At 39.7% G+C, this 19,975-nt stretch overlaps 1 protein-coding gene across 3 annotated transcripts in view; it reads right to left on the bottom strand.

Moving 5' to 3' along the window:
• Positions 1–19,975, bottom strand: part of trim36 (tripartite motif containing 36) — a 28,426-nt gene that overhangs the window by 8,142 nt on the left and 309 nt on the right. The window contains exons 1-8 of one of the 3 annotated variants that reach the window (XM_079688451.1): positions 16,782–16,991; positions 15,572–15,818; positions 8,986–9,329; positions 8,252–8,398; positions 6,626–6,721; positions 5,784–5,921; positions 5,447–5,562; positions 4,175–4,296 (exon numbers count right to left, since the gene is read on the bottom strand). In XM_079688451.1, coding sequence (XP_079544577.1) covers positions 4,175–4,296; positions 5,447–5,562; positions 5,784–5,921; positions 6,626–6,721; positions 8,252–8,398; positions 8,986–9,329; positions 15,572–15,818; positions 16,782–16,817 — 1,246 coding nt within the window. In that variant the 5' untranslated portion in view covers positions 16,818–16,991. Of the gene's footprint in view, positions 1–4,174; positions 4,297–5,446; positions 5,563–5,783; positions 5,922–6,625; positions 6,722–8,251; positions 8,399–8,985; positions 9,330–15,571; positions 15,819–16,781; positions 16,992–19,975 lie in introns of those variants that run through there. The other 2 variants (XM_079688449.1, XM_079688450.1) reach the window with 2 other exon arrangements.

Here is a 19,975-nt window from a genome sequence, read left to right as displayed (position 1 = left end):
ACTAGGGTTTAAGCAAATGCCGTAGTGTAAGTGTGGCAAAGATTAGATTTGTCAGGATCAGGACTATCCCCTCGGGACAATGGACAAGACTGTCTTGCATAATGGAGCTTGTTAAGAGGTTTTCACGTCAACTCACTGCCAGGAAATGCACTTACTAAAACACCCACACCACCAACACTTTCCTCTTCCACTCTCAATGTCCTTTCGTCCATCCCTTTACCATGGTCATCTGCGGCAAATTGTTCCCCTTTTGGTTGTGAAGAATTCCTAAGAAGCATCAAACTCTCTACCTCCGACTTAACATCCATCTATATGCCAAAAGCCCACTTCTCATCGTCTGATTTCTGTCCACATAATCCACTTTATCATTAACTGTTCTCTCGGGCCAAGGCTAATATTTCTCCTGAAACAATCTCATTACTGTAACCATGTAGGCTTTTCTCTGGGATAAAGGCTTTCTTCTACACTCTTCATTCTCCCTGGGAGAATTTCCCCCATTCCCTTTGTAATAGTTCCCCTCTTTTTCTCCACCCTTCCCATTTTTGACATTCAGACTTCATTTTCTAAACCTCTTTCTCCTACAGATAGATTCCCCTTGTTGACCATTGTCACCACGGAAACAGAGCTCTGAGCCTCAAAAGTCACTCTGCTTATCCTCAGTCTCCAAAGTCTTTCTGTCGCATGCACAACTCACTATGTTAAAGCCCAATGCATCTTCATTTAACACTGCCAAACTTTTCTTGAAAACATTTCGTCTATCAAATATATAACTTTAGTAATTTCATGACTAAACTTTAACTTTATTTGGAGTGTTTGTTTTAACATTTTGCCAGGTAGAATGGATGAAGATTAGTTGCAGGAATGTTTTGTAAAGTTCAACAAAAAAGAGAGACTATCACAGCACATCATTCTCTACCCATGTAACACAATTACAGTCTACACTTCTTTATGAGATACTAACCAGCAGTTAACAAGGACAAATATGGTTTCACCCGTTTTCAACAGATGGACAAATGGGCAAAAAAACAAACAGGGCAGGCAGCCATCCAACGCAGCCAGACAGACGGCGAGGCCCAGTTACACTGCAGGGAACCTAATCTATTGTCTACATTTTCATTCCACTGCTCCCTCTATGAATGTGATATCTCTTAGACATTTTGGAGGGGAAACCGTTATGTAGGCATTGATCAACACAACACACAAACAAGATGGCTCCCAATCATATTTAAAACTTCACAATATAATATTCAGTTCTGTTTTGTTTTTTTATGACTGATACAAGAACAAGACACTCATTGAGAAGGTATTATGGAAAATGTTTTGCCATCAGCCAGGGATTTAAAATCCGCCTCAGTTTGTACTAAACATAAACATGTTTTAGTCTCCTTTGTATAGGAGCTGAGGGGCCCTATCCAGAGACACTATAGGCGTTCTTCCATGTGCCATCATCTCTCAAGACTTCAATTAAATTACCGCAGAGTATAAATACCCCTTCAGCTTCTTTTATACTCTGTGCACAGACTAAGAGCATCAGTAACCCCCGCAGGCCACTTAGATTAAAGACACGCATCAATATGTGACTGCCACACGACTGCTGCATGCAGCACTTTCCCAGAGTGATTCATTTAGGGTACATTTTTATTTGAAAATCCAATTTTCTCCAGTGTAAGGATTATAGGAGAGTATAAGAGCCAAAACTGGGAATATTAAGTCAATTTAAAAACACAGCTTGAGATTAGGATAACAGCAGGTAATGCTCATCTCGGGGTTTTGTTAAGCTACAAAACGTGTCTGAATAAACAGTGGAATTAAACTGTTGTAGTTTACATCTACCGTAATTTTCGGACTATAAGCCGCACCTGAATATAAGCCGCAACAGCGACATACCACTCTCGGTTCCACTTTTACTTTTGCGCGCTACCTGTCTCACTCTTTTCCGGCCTCCAGCTTTTCCTGCTGGAACCCGCCGCTTAAAGGTGGGGGTCCGCGGACCGGCCATAGAGCCCATAGAGTTAAAGGTGGTGGCCGTTAGCTGTACAAATCCATAGATTAGCCGCACCGTTATATAAACCGCAGTGTCGAAAAATAGGGAAAAAGGCGCGGCTTATAGTCCGAAAATTACGGTACATTAATAATTTTCAAACTACAACACAATATGGAAATGGCTACCCAATATTGAACAGTCACGGTTCTAGTGATGCAATCGGTTGCTGCATTTTGTACATTTCTTGTTTTATCGTACTTTTCCTACGAGTGGTAGCTGCTTCAATGACCGATTTGAATGTTCAAAGAAACATTTTCCCACTTATAGGATACCTTCTGTAAAACCTGACTTCATGTGTTGATTTCACCAAAAACATGTTATCCATATCCAAAGTTTTTAAAAGCTAGCTTTAAAAGCATTTCCTTTAAACTATTTTCTTCATTGTACTTTGTTTAATTATCATCAAGGGATTTTCCAACGGTTTCTTCTTTGAATGAGTTGAACAGAAAGTGGTCCATTTGTCCATGAGTTTAGACAAAACCAACTGAAGTCTCAGAAATAAATCTCACATCACTGATTTTTAACAAGCAAACAATGGCTGTACTTCATTGTAGCAACAAAAGCTCGCCAACTCTCCAACAGTCACTTAGAACATCGTCAGCTGGATCCACTCATGCCAAAGGGACGTTAAATGCAACATTTCTTGGATGCTAAAGTCTCTAACGATTTATTTTGTATTTAGACCGCCTTATCGTTTACATCAGACTTTTTATTTTCTCTTCAGGATGCCCCGTAACACCCGTCTTTGGCTAAATCCGACTGAAGAAACTGTCACAACTATTCGTCATGATCCGCAACAACGATATCCGTCTCTGCTCTTCCCCAGCCACTCACACTCAGCAGGTAGACAGGAGCCACTACAGGCATTTTCAAACAAGCCTCAGCAAGACGCACACAATGTCTCACTCAATCGTTAAGAGTCAGTCACATTCCTGTTCTAATTGCGGTGGATCCAATATAAACATCTTACTCAGCTCATGATTGCAATAATGTTCAGTTTAAGGTGTGCATAATGGTCGTGTATTATGTTCAATTCTCCAGTGTTAGTTTAGTATACGAAGTGGTTTTAGAAGTGTCAGTAGTGCAACACGCACATCTGTGATCCCATCAGCTGCTCTATGATACATGTAAAAATAATATTACCGTTAAAGACAATGACTGATCTTTCAGTGAACCTTTGAGTACTTACACTTTCTAATTTAGACCTTCTCAATTGTATGCACCCTTTGTAGGCTCAAAAATGTAATCCGACATAAATTACACAAAAGGTTTTCAAGTACTTCACAGATAATTGTGTATACTGAGCTCATTTACAGAAAATAATGAATGTTCACATGCATATTCCTTTTGGCACGGCATCAGAGTCTCTACAACTTGTTTCTTTTTGTCTTCCTTTCTCAGTCTCGTAACTCTTGATCCAGAAATAGTATGGAGCAAACCCTACAGTTCATTAAAGTATGTATCCTTTTATCCCTGGGAAACTTGATTCTGAGAAAACTAGGCCTTGGTTATTCAACAGACCAGAAGCAGTTAAAGCCACTTCGAGTGTATTCAGGGTTACATCCGTTTATCCAACAGATGACCTCTGACCTCTTGGCACAGCACAGTTCAGAGAGCTATGCTGTGATGGACAGGTGAAGACAAACAGCTTGTCCTGGCCGTTTGTCTAGTAAAAAAAAAAGGGGAAAGTAGTTTTTGTTGGACTAACTGTTTGAAGTGGCAAGGCCCTGCCCTGTAAAGCAAGTTGCCACAATCGACACATGAACAAAGGCTGCCTTCATTTTCAGAGCTCAATAGAAGCAGCAAAGTGACCATTGACATGAACTAATGGTCACTTTTTCCAGCCGCTTGAGGGCAAGTTCTCATTGAGCCTTGTCCTTTAACACACAGTTCCCAAGAGAAATTATGTGTGGAGACACTACAAAGAAACAATGTACTCCATGAGAACAGCTGTCACAAAATGGGCTGAAAGTATTTATTTCACATGGAAAGTGATTTAAAGTAAAAAATAAGAATCATTCCTAAAATGTAATAATCTTGTTTTGTATAATATGGTCAGAGCCTCATTCTATATATTGTATCTGGATGTACAAATATTTCACACCCTTGAAGTAAAACAAAATGGTTCACCTCCTCCAAAGCACATCTCTTTGAGCAGCATTTCCTCTCTGGATGTGTCCAGCACAAACTCATCAAAGCAGGGATCAGACGCAGGGTGGAAAGTCCTCAGAGACTCTGTGGCCTTCTGGATCCTGAAATCAAACAAGGCAACAACATTTATTGATGGAGGTGATTCATGATTAGCATTAAATTAGTTTTGCAAATCCAACAGCTTTATTTCAAGACAACACAAAAAGGACCACACTTCACTACAGATTTATTTTTCTCAATATCTCGAGTGCTCAAACATTATAAAATCCACCATGTAATCTAGCCTCATTTATGCAGTTGCATTCATATTCTAAAGTGAAAAACATGATTGAAGTGCTTGTCAACAGGAGGAAAGTGAACAGGGCTTAGTATCATGGTCGAGAGTGAAATGGCTTCCTGATGATCCAAAGCTGCTAAGAGAGATCAATTAGTGAGCTTAGGGCAGAAGGCAGCACCGACTGGACACTGCAGCAACATTAGTCTTAACTTAACTCTCCACAAGTCTGGCAACCTTTGTGCACGTGACTTTGTGTTTCTGACACACTGTAGTCACCCAAACACATAAGCTTGATGCTCTCTAGACTAAAAATAAACAGAGCAAATCCTACTTATGAAATCACTGGGAAAATGGAAGCCATTGTTAATGATAAACTGCAAGCAGAAGAAAGTAGTCATATCTCACTTCAGTCTCCCACTGTGGGGCCTGTTAAACAGTTATGTTTGGCTTCTGTAAAGTGTGTTGGATTTATATCTGGTAATCATTACTAAGCTTCTTATTTATTTATGAGACAGCTAACCACAGTTTACAGTAAGGATTTTAGTGGTGCGAATAATCATTCCTGCACAGCTCAGCTTCCTGTTGAGAGGAAATCTTCCAAGACGCCGGAGAGGTGCTTATGTGCATTCCATTTTAAACATGCACACACACTTTTATGTTAATGTTAATCGCTGACTTTGTGTTATTGATTGAGATGTAGACAGCCATCTTTTGGGATTTACTGGGGTTTTATTATTCAATTGCAATTTTGTAAGGCCCCTGGTATAATTCAGAATCTTTAATATCTCACCATAACATTAAGTATTCATGACTGGAAAGGGGAACAAAAACTCATCCATGATCGTGGACTTTCGCTGTTATAAATGATATCTTGGGATTTAAAAATCTTCTGAAATGTATCCGAGGACCATTTGTAAGGCAACAATTACATAGTTTAGTGGACATTTTGTAAAAAGGATTGTCAGTGAGCTTACCTGGTGTGCAGCTGCTTTGCAGTCTGTACAAAGCAGGAGTGATCCGTCTCTTTCAGAACCTCCTGAGCGTAGCCCACTAGACCACTGTTCTCCAGCATGCCCTGATACTCCTCCACCTGAGAAAAAATAAACACAGGGGCATTTTTACCTTTAGCAATTCATTAAAACATTTGGAATCCTCAGAAAACTAATTCCCTTCAAAAGAAAAGGCTCGATTGCACCACTTATCAGAGACAAACAAGTCGATATTTGTCATGTGTTTGATGCAAGCATGATTCATGTTTATGCAGAAACATAATGATTAATAGGAATGAAACTCAGCCGTAGTATGTCATACCTGAACTTTGAGTTGGTCCAGGCGTCGGTTTCTAGACTGCTCGATGGACTTCAGCATCTCAGACTTCCTCTCCTGCAGAGTCTCAAACAGACGCTCAAAGTGCTCATTGGCTTGGCGCTCTGCTAGCTGTCCATTGTCCTTTTAGAAGAAGATACATTTTGTTGTTAGTTTGTACAAAGATATAAAATGTTCTCATGTACCTCCCTTCATGCAAACATTTTTGAAAGGTCAGAGTATTTGATCATTGTATCAAACTCTGGTTTGAAAGAAGGTGGATATAAACAGTTGAAAATATAATATATTGCATCCTAATTTCTGCAGTAATATTCAAGGAAGTACAATAACTTGTTTAAATAATAATAATATATAACACACATTACACAACTTGGGTATTACGAAAGAAGACTTTATGGACCAACAATTCTTTAAAGAGCATCCCAGACATATTAGTCCTACACACCCTGCTTACAAACATCAAAAGTGTAGACATATGTAAACACTACCCATTCAGCACCAGCATACAAGTGAAAGAGGAACAAGCTCAGAGGCTGAAACCCAGACATGTAGGAGGGACACTCGTAGGCAAATCCTATGATCCGTGTTTGTGTGGTTTGCATAACATTTGTTTAGTGACCTTCCTTATTCGTACACAGACAATGCTCAATTTATCTCACTGGTTTGTGTAAGCTGTATACATATTTGTATTCTGTAAGAAAAGAGAACATGCGTTTTCATTGTGCTTGATAACATCTAGCAAAGGGACTCGTTTCTGAGGGGGCATAAGACGTGATTCTGGCAGCGGAGTGAGGAAAGGACCTGCAGCAGGATGAGTCAGCTCTCACCTCCGTCTGATTGATGAGCAGATCCAGATCAGTAATCTGAGCCCTGACCTGGTCCTCTTTGCTGATGAGGTAATGGATACTCTTGGCTAGCTTCTCCTGGGGAGAGAAAACATCAGCACATAATGTTAGTTTTACAAAAAAGCTTTAAAACTCTGAAGCCCCTTCACAGCACTAAGATGACAAATAACAAGATATAACTTGGGCTTTGGTTATATCCGATACACATGAAACTTCATTCACAAATGTTCCATTTTAAGGACTCGAGAGATTTACATTCCTAAACTCTGACATAGGTTGGCGTATTTTTCTCTCATCTTACATCACATTCACAACTGCAGCTGTTGAGCAGGGCGTCCTGTATGACCTTCATTGTGAGAGCGTGAGAGCCTGTTACAGTGGGTGCTGTGTCAGACAACATTCAGTATAACAATGACAGGGCATTATTGTTTTAAGTTATTGAAACCAGAGCCTCTCCCTGACTGACGAAGGATTCCGGGACATTCAATACATCTCCCTACAATTTGTAGAGACAATGTACACAAAATCATGGGCAACAAATGGTCTCATTAAATATTAAGCAGCACAGTGTTTGTGCAAACACAGGCTAGCAGATTGAATTAGGAAACAGATTCTGCCTCTGTGTGCTAAACCACCTTGCATCATGTCCACTAAGCTGAGTGTTCATGCAAGCAAGATTAGATTACTAATCAATACGTTTAAACCCATTTTGTTAAAAGGTTTCATGTGCTTTTTGTCTCATTCTGCCTCAGCCACTAAAAACTCTTATAGAATAATCTAGAGACACTTTTCCCACATAAACTAAACCTAACACTCAAACAGATATAAATCATTTCTACCGAGAGGAGAAAAAAAAAATCTGAAGAACGCACATTACACCAATTTGTTTTAACCCCGTTAGCCAGCCTGGGTTTTAGTTTCCAAAAGAGCGATGATATCCGAGGTCTGGTGCAGCACAGATACACATGAGACATTAATATTTGAGCAGGACATGAGAGATGCAGGGATCAGTCAGTCACTTAACTTCTGATATTCAATCTGCCTTGAAGGGAGCTTTACGTTAAGATACAATATCACATTTTAGTAGATTGTACTAAATATCATCGACACATGTTTAAGTTTCAGCGTACTGAAGTTACAAGGCTGCTTTGACACCATTTTAAAAGGCTTTCTTAAAAGTGACATTGTGTTCAATCTCAGTTCAATTCTTGTTATGAGAGAATTGTATTACAATTGTTGTAGGAGCTATGACAATTAGTTAATCCATCTATGAATTAAAAAACAGAAATGTTTCATTGATAGGTGCAGATGTACCCTATCAAATAAGGATATCCTGCTTTACACTTTGTTTTGTATCGCATAAAATGGAATCTTTAATAAAAAAAACGAAATAAAAAAAAAAGGTATGTTCTGATAAAGCAAGACATTTTGAATCATCTTGGACCAAAGGATTAATCTAGAAAAATGAATAAATGATAAAAATGAACTGTAGGTTTTAGCCTTAATCCAAATAACCCATAACTTTGCACAGATTTATTCGACACCTCCACCACACCCAGAGGCAGCGGGCCTCTCCTCTCAAAGTGTTACATTATGTGAAGGTGTTACCTTGAGGATCTTGTAGGCACTGCCCATGGAGGTGACTTTGTGGTTGGCGTGGGATCCTCCCAGTTTACAGAGGTGACACACTGGTCGTTTGCAGACCTCACAGTACATGTTCACCTTCTCCATCTCATGCTCTGGACACATGAGGACCTGATGTATTTAACAGAACAATGGGTTAAAATAAACAGCTCTTTAAATCTACAGTGATCGAAAACTGAAGTGAAAGCGGAAGATGGCCTGGACATAAAAAGCTTCTAGACAGTTCTCTGCGAGCCATTTCCTGAAGTCTTAAAATAGAATTAAAACATTTTTAAAAATCAGCCCTTTTTCAAGATCCTCAGGAAGAAGGCATGTTTGATCAACTAAAGGGATTGGAAAAGCAATGCAATATATATTCAAACCAGTGACTCAAGTTTTCAGATATTTAAATTATTATTGGATCCGAAACTTTGTAGTTGGCTAATTGCAAGGCCAACAACATTCCTGAAAATCAGGTAATGATCAGGAAAACCAGATAGTAAAAGATTTCCAGCTGAATTCTCCTCAAATGTAACTAGTTCAAGCCAAATCTATCGATGCTAATGTTTATTTTGGACTCATGTGACATCTTATCTCCTGAAAGATGTTAATAGTCCAACAGCTGAGTAACAATGCAGTGAATGTGTCTTTGAGCCTTTAGAAAACAACTGATAGAGGAAAATAAAGTCTTCACAAAGGCATTGATAGAGGACACTTGCCTTGGGCCTGAAGTTTGTGGTGGGCCCGACATACTCATGCTGAGCTTTGGGCGTGCCCCAGGGGTGGTGCAGCTTGAAGCACTCGTTGCAGTAACTGGCCTTGCAGTCCATGCAGCTCTTGGTGGCCTCCTGCTGCGGAGGCTTACAGATGTTACACATGATGGCGACGGCTGCACGGGCGGCCTGGCGGTAGCGCTCGACAATGTTCTCCAGTGTGAAGTTACGGAACAACATGCTGATGCCTCGCTCTCCGAGGTCGATGTCATGCTGGCAGCCTGGGCATGGGATGGTGGTGACCCGGGGAGTCACAGACCCTCTGCGCCACCCCGGTGACGAGATGGAGCCTGGAGGAGAGTCAAGAGGGACAAGTGAGAAAAAAGATCATGCATAATCGAGGGCCATAGCTCAGGTCACCCAGTTTCAGCTCTTGACTGAGGCCCTATTTTGGCATGTGAACAACAATGTCCTTTGACTTGAAGTCAAACTGAAGTCATAGTTCCCAGGAGTTAAATGGGGGCTTTGAAAAAAAAAATGTGAACTCCATTTGTGTTGAACACATTCTGGGCTGGAGTCACAAAAGCAGCATTACATCATCTGCATGATTTTCCAAGTATGATCTTAAGGAAAAAATGCCTTTGATAAACACATAAGCCTTCACAAATAGGGTCTCAGTATGTCTCCCTTTGTGCTTCATTTCCACAATGACCACTACTCTCTAAAGACATGGCTGTATGGGGCAAGACATCAGTACAGGCCATTTGTTTAGCAGTTGTCATTATAGTGAAATAAGTCCAAGAAGGGAGACTTTCCAAGAGTACTGGGGCAGATTGAAAACACAGGATAGTTACAGGGAAGATGGCATCCTTGGAGCAAATAGAGAGTGCACTGTCGGTATGAGAAATCAATTTAAAGACGGCAAGTCATTTAACATTTACCATGGGAATGACGAGAATGCAAGCGCTCACAATGATCTGGACAAAGGAAATAGTTACACTTACCTAGTATGAGTGATTACAAAAATAGAAAGTATAAAAAAAAAAAAAGCATATTTAAAAATCAAGCACAGATTTAATATTACATGTCCAGTTCAATGCATCAACACTTATCTTCATAATACAGCAAATCTCCTCTTAAAGCAAAGCTGCTTTAAGAGTTTCTCACGAGAGTGTGCTTGTTACAGATGCAGCAGCATTGGAACAAAGCAACAACACTGACATGAGGGGAAACAAGGAGCTGTAGCACAAGGTCACATCACAGACGCAAGCATTGGGGAACGCAAAACACTGTTCAACACACTCAAAGCCAGCAAACTGAACTCGCTACAAGGCAAAATAAATGACAAAATTATTGCATCACGTTTTTGGGAAAGAGGGGAAGAAAGGAGTGCTGGATTTATCTCAGTTTGTAAGCCAGTATTTCCACTTCGTTTCCGAGGACCTGAAAATTAAATCAAACACTCCTCAGGTAAGTGAAATACAGGAACACACGACTTAAAAACCACACTTTGCAAAAGGTGACGCTTAGGGGAAAGCAGGGGCAGAACAGCAAACGTAAACTATGTGAAATGTGTAGCCATGTGCATGCCGTGGGATGTGAGCAGAACTAAAGACTGACAGTGCAGGGACGCTTAACTAGCTAGAGGTCGAATCTGTCTGAGACCAGACAACAAACTGAAATATGGAGCTTTGTTTGCCACAGATCAATGACCCTACCTACCTGAATTCATATGACAAAGGTGGACGTGGTGTGACTGTGAGAAACTTAGTCTGATAATGGTGATGACATTAAAATAAAAGTCATTGGATGAGGAGTATGGCAGACAATTTTTGACTTTGATGATGAGTGAATGCATGCATACTGTATATGTATTCATGTGCATGTTAGGTCACTGCATATTGACTCAGCAGGTGTAAACGAACACCAAGCAGACTGGAGATGCCTGCAGGAAAGTGGTGTGTGTGTGTGTGTGTGTGTGTGTGTGTGTGTGTGTGTGTGTGTATCTGCAGAGGGAGGCAGAGTGGAAGGCAGAAACTGACGAGTCATTGCAGAGCAAAAAGGGCTTGGTTTTTCCCCTGCACTGATCAGACTGCGCCGGATGCTTGAACTGACGTAGCATTGCTACTCAGAAAGTTAGCCTGTAAATGTGATCGTATTCACGTATCTAAATTAATATTAAACAATGTTCATGTGCATTTAATTTGTTATTGTTTCAATGTAAATAACAAAATAGAGTCCTGTTTATTAAGGCCTGTTAACAAGTCTTCATCATTTGCTGCCATTCTATTTTATAATTTCAAGGCAACTCCTGGAAATTAGTATAGAGAGTATATTAAAAGTCAAATACATATCTGTGCTTGAAATGTTTCTATAAAACCACTGAGCTTGTCAAATACCTGCACAAGTAGGCCTAATCAGAGCAACAGATCTCAGTTAGTATCTCATTATTCAGTCTTGTTTTACTTGGCCAGAAATGACACTTTTCAATGAATCCATCTTACCCAAAGTGATTAGAAGTAGGCTGGAACAGGTCTGCATTCTTATAAACTGTTTCTCAAGCACTAATTATTTTTAAATCAAGCATGTACAGTACCCTAAAGGCACACAGGTATCAGTCAGAACAATCCAGTTAGGAATTTTAGCAAGCCCAAGCACATTGGAGGTTTTTCTTCAGAGTGTGCGATTGACTCAACAGTTGTTCAGCTCAATAAAAAAAAGCTTAACTTGCCAACAGGTTTTTCAAAATAACTAATAAGCCAAGCGAGTGCATGCACATAGAGTTACTTCAGTCTTGGCACCTTTTAATTCATTAAAAAGTTACTTGCCAAAACTCCCCATCAAGGACTCTAGCTTTATTTGATTTTCATCTCTCCTACTTTACTCCACCCTATTCCTCTAGTCAGCCTCCCTGTATGCTGACGCATCATCGCTTTAAGGGTTTCACCATTCCCCCCTCGTTTCCAAACATAAAGAAGCGATATAACCAAAAGCATGCAAAACCTTCTAATCACCTTTAAAGCCCTTGTTAAATCTGGAATGAAAATTAGATAACTTTTAAGCTCAGTAGACATTTTTTTTAAAAAGGGGTATATTATTTTTAATTTATAACTTAAAATTCAGCATCCAAACTAAATCCGCTGAAAAGTAACTAGCCAGTGGTGTGAGTTTGTATGGTCGTGTGGACATGGCTGAAGAAGACTAAGTAGAGAAAAGGAAGAACCAAACTAGGGTTTCACAGGGTTTCTAGTAACACTGTACTCACTACTACAGCTATTCAAAAAACGGATCCCGCGTCTACCTCGACTTCCCAACGACCTTCGCACTGTGGCTGCAAGCAATGAACAGAAAAGTGAGGTGAAAACAACATGAAAAAGAAACAATGCATAATAGGAAGTGACGTGAGAAACCATTTTTAGTTAAACGTGACAATTAAGAAACAAAGCCAACTTAAAAGTTAACACAAGAAAAATCTGGTAATGCAGTTTATAGTGAAACAAACAGTGTGTTTAAAAATACACATACAACCATACATACAGGATGTGAACAGTTGTTAAAAGTAAAACCAACTCTTGATTTGTGCACTTAAGTTGCATTGATATTTCAAAACTAGGCTAAGTGTACTGTAAAATGTGCATTAAAAGAATACCTTAGTTTGGCATTTTGGGAGACATGATTTGACTTCTTGCCAAATATGAAGCTAAACCCAGGAAATGAATAGCTTAGTTCAACTGGTATTAAGACAAAATTAAAAAAACATTTAAAAAAAAACAAAAACAGGAATACAGCTAGCTTGGCTCTGTCCAAAGGTAAGAACATCCTAAAAAAAGAAACAATACGACCAGCCTTTTATAGTTTTTTCCCAAATTAAAACAAACTATACATGTGTTTATTGACTGTTCACTGAACCCCTCCCACTGGACCTACAGCTTTAAATCATGAATTCAGAGATACTGTTAGCTTAATTAGCTCACTTGCTATAGGTAACAAAATCAATAGTCGGAAGTGAGAAAAGCGAGGCATTCTTTTGTCTACCTTGTTTTTAAATTAGGAAACCATCATTTCAAAAGTAAAACCAGACTCAAAAAACTGGAACTGGTATAATTGTAAACTGCATTATGTACAAGACATTCAGATTTTAAGCTAACAGTCCTTCCTCTAGCATAATATTTACATATTTGTGTGCATACATTCGAGTTGTATAAATCATTATCACCAACGTAAAATAAAAAAGATATGCTTATTTCGCCAATATGTTCAAGCAGAAATCTTAAAACCAACTTTTCAGTGCACTTGTCAAGAGTTAGCTTTTGAACAACAATGCGTCATGCTCCGTCATGAGCCCTGGCAACAGAAAATAAGATGTTGATGGAGTTTTAGTAGCCACCTTGCCTCTCTCCATGCCCAGCAAGACTTGTCCAAGCTGCACATTGATAAATATAGCCTTAAGTCTTTTCTTTCTCCCTTCACCTAATCCCTCATTCATTCATTCCTTACAGGCAGTTTGCGTCACCATGGCTACAAATGATCTGTTCTCCCAGTGTTGAGGGGGCCAGCAGAATGCTTGGTTGTTCTGCCCGGGTGTTTATTTGCTCATAATGTACTTTGAGGTTTCCCAAATATTCTTAAAGCACAGATAATATGCATTATGTAATCTGCTGATTAAATGTATTTTACACAGAGAAAAAAAACCATGTTTGTAAATCCCCAAGGGAATTACACATTTCCTTATGAGATGCTGCTAAATTAAGTTTTAAATTACTTTCTGCATCAATTCACAATAAGTCAGAATGAAACTGGAAAACATGTTGTCCTTTAGCACACACTCGCTTTTAGCAAGGCGTGAGATTTGTTTACACCAAAAGCAGTATTTGAATATTTCCTGCGTCAACACATGCAGTCCTGCCAGTGAAGAATGAATTCATTCAGGCTGAAAAGGGGAGTCTGAATGAGGAAGGCTGTGTTCAAGGGCCCGCTCTCAGAGGTTTGGATGAATAGCTCCCAAAAAGTAGTTCACCTCCCTGTACTCTGGGGATCCTATTAGCTCTGAGGCTACGTGGCATCTCAGTTAAATGGATACCAGGTTACAGTTACACCAAATACCACTAAGTTTCATGTAGTAGGGGGTTATTGATTAGACACCTTACATTTGATACAGCTTTAACTGTTAATACAACATGAAAAGTATGTTAAATATTTTGTTAGCCAAAATAAAAGATAGATATATGAGCACTGGTGGATTTGACCACCTAGTAAGCTTCAAAAAGGGATCAAAATGTTTTTTACAAAATGGTATTGGTTTTATATGTATTCTGTAAGATGTTGCACTATCAGTAGGACCTAGATTTGCTTTGTTACCATTATTCATTATGAACCCATATTACATTAGAATTAGCAGGCAATGTAGAATGGAAGTCGGACACAACTCTGTTTTTCTCAACTAGAGTGGACAAGACAAGAGTTCAAATGAGAAGACATCTTAATACAAATGGCCGGTAGCCCAGAGCTCTCAGAAAGCAGAAAGACAGCTTTGTGTCCAGTCATGCCGTTTTTAAGGCTTAGACATTGACCTGCTCAGGCTTGGCTTGCCTGTTCAGCAGGGAAAATAACATTTTTTGTGACAAGTCAATTTAGCTACCTGCAAAACACCCGCAACCGCAGTTTTTCCTCCCTCCAGCTCAGCTTGGTTATAAGATTCTAAAATACCTTAAAAGATGTGCTTTGTTCACTCATGTGTACACAGGACACACATATGCCTATATATCTGATTAAAATACATGAGCCCCTGCATCCTTGACGGGGATGTTTGATGCCTCTGGGCAATCAGAGGCAGACAGTGGAGACAATTAGGGCTTGAGAGAGCTTGTCAACATTTCTTTCTAGACAAAACTACAGCTTGTCAAAGTTCCCCTGCTGTCTCTTTAATGAAGCCTGGATTAGAGGCGGAAGTGATGACTGACGATGTTACAGCCAAGCCATAAAATGATTAAATAACTTTTTATGATCGCTCTTGTTTATGTGGGACAAGAGAGAGAGGAGGGGCAGCGTCTGTGCCACACCGAAACCCAGATATCAAACAATAAAGCTTGGTCCATTGTTGTGTTGCTTAACGTTTACATTTGCATTGTCTCCTTTGTTGGTTAGCTATTCATTCAAATTCAGTTTCCATATGTAACCACACATTTTTTTTTTTTTTATATATAGATATTTTTTTAAGCCTTTTGTCCTTCGCTATGCAAGATAAATGTCAGGCTCCAGCCACTGAAACCTGTTGAATGCAGCCAATGAGATGATAGTTGAACAAAATTATGACGGGAAAGAAAACTCATACTGCCTTCCTTGGAAGTTTCACAGACGGCCAAAGATACATTCAATACTTAACAATAACAAATGCCTGATTATTAGCTTCCATCATCTCACATAACAACTAAAATGGTAGGGATACCCAACAACATAGTGAGACCACTGTTCCTACTAAAGCCTCAAAAGGATTTCAAAAGAGAAATGTGAGATCCTCTTCCCTGCACTAATCTGTACATAAGAGCATATGTGTTCAACCTATGGAGAAAAACTAATATTTCTGGCTCCTTACCCCGAGACCCACCTGATCTCACAAGCCTGTCTAGCCTCTCCATGGACGGGGAGGGCACCCTGGACCTTGGGCTGCCCGGCATTGAGCACTCGGACCCGGCATCAAAAGAGTCCTCATGGTTGAGCATGAGAAGCTCTCTGACACACTTGTGGCAGACGCTGTGCTGACAGGGCAGGATCAGCGGGTGGGTGAAGAGCTCCTTACAGATCGGGCAGATCAGCTCCCTCTCGATGTTCTTGATCGGGACCTGGAGATGGAGACATGCTTGTTTAAAAAATGCCATGTAAACATTTGTCAGTTTTTGAAGTTAGGAGTTTTACATGAAGCACCACCTCACAGCTGCTGTTGTCATTTACCATAATTTAAGTTGAGAAGAAGAAACAAAGGAACAGAAGGCTTCACAGATCAGTCTGGAATAAGCTTGGCAACCTTAGACGTGGAGGCAAGGATACAGCTGTCTGTGATTCTCTGAACAATAACCTATTATTAGTTCATATTAGATGCAGCTAAAATAGGCCCATTGTCTGCATTTTAAACTGTGAAAACAGCACTTTGCTGAGAGTGCAGTGGGAAAATTGACCTTATAAGGTGGGTTCATAGAGATAAGTACAATTTAATTTTTAAAACTCAACTTTACTTTGAAAAGCTCTGATGCAGTGACAATGACAGTGTCTTTACCATGTTTCTGATACATTACATAAGCCAGGATTAAGCCCAGCTAGCTAAATATAGACAAACATTGAAATACACGATTCCAGCAGTACACGTTTTCACATAAATAAGACTATTGGATAGAGTTTCTACGACATCCAGCGCGAAAACTGCCCTCTCACAGACTGATTAGTTCATTTACTGCAGGTGGTGGGCTGAAACATCCCCATAAAGTTTATCTCCCTCCTGCTGTGAACAAACATTCATTTAGGAAAAATGCCTCCGCACGCTTTAAAAAGACAATAAGCAGAAGAATAGAGGAAGTTTAACCAGAAAGTAGACCAACAGTAGCTGTCCCCAAGCCTGCTCAAAGCGAAATCTGTCGTTAAAAATCTTCAACAATGGCCAACTAAGTAATGAATGGACACACTGGGGGTAGTTTACAGCTCTAATAGCGTTAACAATGTCCGGGCTCTTAATATGCACAGCAGAGAAGCTACATGTTGAACAATGACGGGACTAAAACACGTTTTGATGAATTGTCTTTTCTCCCACTTACCGGAGCTATGCTGCTACGCCGCATCTCTGCAGACATGGGGAGGGAGAAACTATAAACCTCAGGGTAAAACAACACCTTATCCGGCGATTTCTGTTCGAGCTAAAAAAACAAAGTTTTTCGGACGGGAGGAGAAGATGCCGACAGCCACGGCTCAGTGAATTTAAATAGAGTGACGCTGCTGTGAATCAGCGGCAGGGGGTGCGACACACACAGGGGGAGGAGAGAGAGGAGGGGGGGAGGTACTAATGTTGCTTTCATGTGCTGCTCGTAAACTTTCTTTAACTCATCAATCCAACATGTCCTTCCAGGGGGTTTTAGGAGGCATTGGAATGTGAGAGTCTGCAGTATTTCTCCTTTGTCTCCTTGTTTTTTTTTCAATCCGAGTGATTTACATGTAGGTTAAAAATAGACAATCAAGTTATTTATATCCCATGGTGAAAATAGTCGACTGCACCTAGAAGCCTTGCTTTCCAAATGTGAAAGTATCGAGGCTTTCTCAGCAAAATGTACTAAATTATGCAATTATTCTGCTGCAGAAATGGTCCCTGTCAGTGTTTTAGCATAATACATTATGTTTTTGATCATTTTACTGTTGTTGTGGATTTGCATTCTACTGATGTTTGTGTTTTAGGTTGTATAGTATTACTATTTACTATACATTTTAGAGAAGTAAAAAAAGGTTGAATAACATGGAATACTCAAGTACGCTATGTAGCATATAACATACTTAGGTTTTCTTCTTACCCCCCATGGCAATACACTGCTAGCAGGTTAATAACTTTAAACAAAATGTGTGTTTTATAGTGCAAAGAGAGTGCAAAGAGTGCAGGAATTTGACATGTGTGATAAACTTCATTAGTTTAGAATCTATACGTTTGTGTATATCAGTAATTAAAATCTAAAGTTAAACAAAATATATCAGCTTCTACACACCATTCTTCGTGTGTGTATAAAATATGCTAATGAGGTTTCAGAGTCTGACAGGCCACTATATTCAACCCTCAGAAGGTTCCTAGGTTACTTTATAAAAGAGGCCTAAGTAAGCTATAATTTCTGTTTGCAGTCACTACTATTGTCAGGGTCCTTTCATTCTTTCAGGGTATTTATGATCTGCTAATCGCTTTCTGCAGTTCCGTTGCTTAGGTCTGTAGTTCATTTTATTGTACATTTGGGCCCCCTAGCAGATCAACCCAACAATGGTTTGGAACAAAATGGACCAAGTAGCAGATTCTTGAGAGGGAGCTGTCTTTAGGAATGGAAGTGTAAAATTACAACGCTGGGCAGAAGCAGAGACTGAGATGGGTGAAATGTTTGAATTAATGCACAGTCACTGAAGGCACTGCAGATAATAATGTAATCTATTTCCCTTCTTAGAGAAAACAGTGTCCTAAACATTTGACCATTGACCAGGTAATGCATTTCTGGGCATGGAAAATAACGTTAAAAATACAAAATTGCATTTCTACAGAGTATGTAACCTTGGTCCAAACCTATAATTTACTGTTTAACCCAATGTAGTGAGACATTGTCGAATCAAGACGGATACTTAGGGAACACTATGTCTGTAAGTCTCTTGTGCAGGCTGTTTTGATCATGTAGCCTAAAAGAAACAAAAATACAGTCTCTCACAATAGGACCGCTGTTATGTTGTGTTTCTTTTTGTTGGAATCACAATGTAAGCTTCTTCGCTCTGTCAACACAGCCGTAAGAGTAAACCGTGTTGATATTAATGTGAAAGAAACGCTTGATTACATAAAATACATAAAAATATTCCTGAATTCAGCTATACTGTAGCTAGTTAGTGAGTCAATCTAGTTCACGTCTCCTCTCTTTTTTCATGCGCCACATGAAACACACACACACACACACACACACACACACACACACACACACACACACACACACACACACACACAGCTCATTCATACATGGCTGAATGTCACAGATTGTGTGAGCAGGAGAGATTCATTTCAACACGTTCTGTCAGTCTGAAACAAATGGGTGAAAAGGAAAAACAGCCCCCCCCCCCCCACACACACACACACACACACACACACACACACACACACACACACACACACACACACACACACACACACACACACACACACACACACACACACACACACACACACACACACACACACACACACACCTCAGTAACCCAGTGCCCCATCTCACCACACAGCTGCTGCCAAGTGTTCCACATATTGACAGGAGTCTGTGATCGGCCTGCAGCACTATCTAACTACCAACATACTCACTGACTTGGACCTCTAATTAAACTCACTCATTTATGCTCACGTCTTTTGCTCTAATAATAGAAGCGCCAATGCCTTAAAGCCACTAGACCTTGACATAGAATAGAGCATATAGGTCTTTGTAGGGTAAGTTGTTAACTTCTTTGTAAAGAAAAAGGGTCAGATCTTCTTACAATATCAGAACAGAGTTATGGGGATTTGTCACTAATATAAAATACAATTACAGGGCAGGCTAAAGATTAAGATTATACCAAGATGTAAGAACTGCATAATGGTGGCATTAGCTCACAGATTTTACTGGCATATGATAGAACAGAAAAGAGTGGAATAAAAAAGAAGAGGGTGTATTACTATGTACAATGAATAAAGTGTCAAATATAGACAGACAAACAGACGTATAGACAGATAGATAACAATCATTATCTTTATAGACTATTCAATTAATAGGCCGGATTAGGGATTATTTATATACTACTATTACAATGTTGAAATATAGTCTATAGAATTATAGAGGCACATACACTATTTGATAATAATAGACTTAATATTGATGTCAATGATTAGTATGACGCAATTAAACTGAATGCCTGTAATGAATGCCTTGGTCAGAATAGCAGACACACCTGAAATCGTGTTACAGTATGAATAGAATAGGGGTGGGTTTCACTGTAGGCCTAATGGCTATTAAATCAACATAACAGGAGATAACCCCACATCATGCTATAGTATTAGAATACAGTACGCTAGCATGATACAATACAATGTGACATAGATGAATGGAAAGAGTTGTAACAGGCTGCGGTCTGTGTCTGACAGCATCCATCCCCTCCCCTGACAGCCCTGCAGGCCGGCTCTGTGCTGTTTGCTGTCGGCAGCAGGATGACAGACAGACCGCTGCTGTCAGAAGGACCGTAAATCATCCGGATCTCACTC

This window comes from Notothenia rossii, assembly GCF_949606895.1.
Source record: "Notothenia rossii genome assembly, chromosome: 6".
NCBI lineage: Eukaryota > Metazoa > Chordata > Actinopteri > Perciformes > Nototheniidae > Notothenia > Notothenia rossii.
Note: the sequence above shows the minus strand (reverse complement) of the source record. Positions and strands in the feature narration are given on the sequence as shown.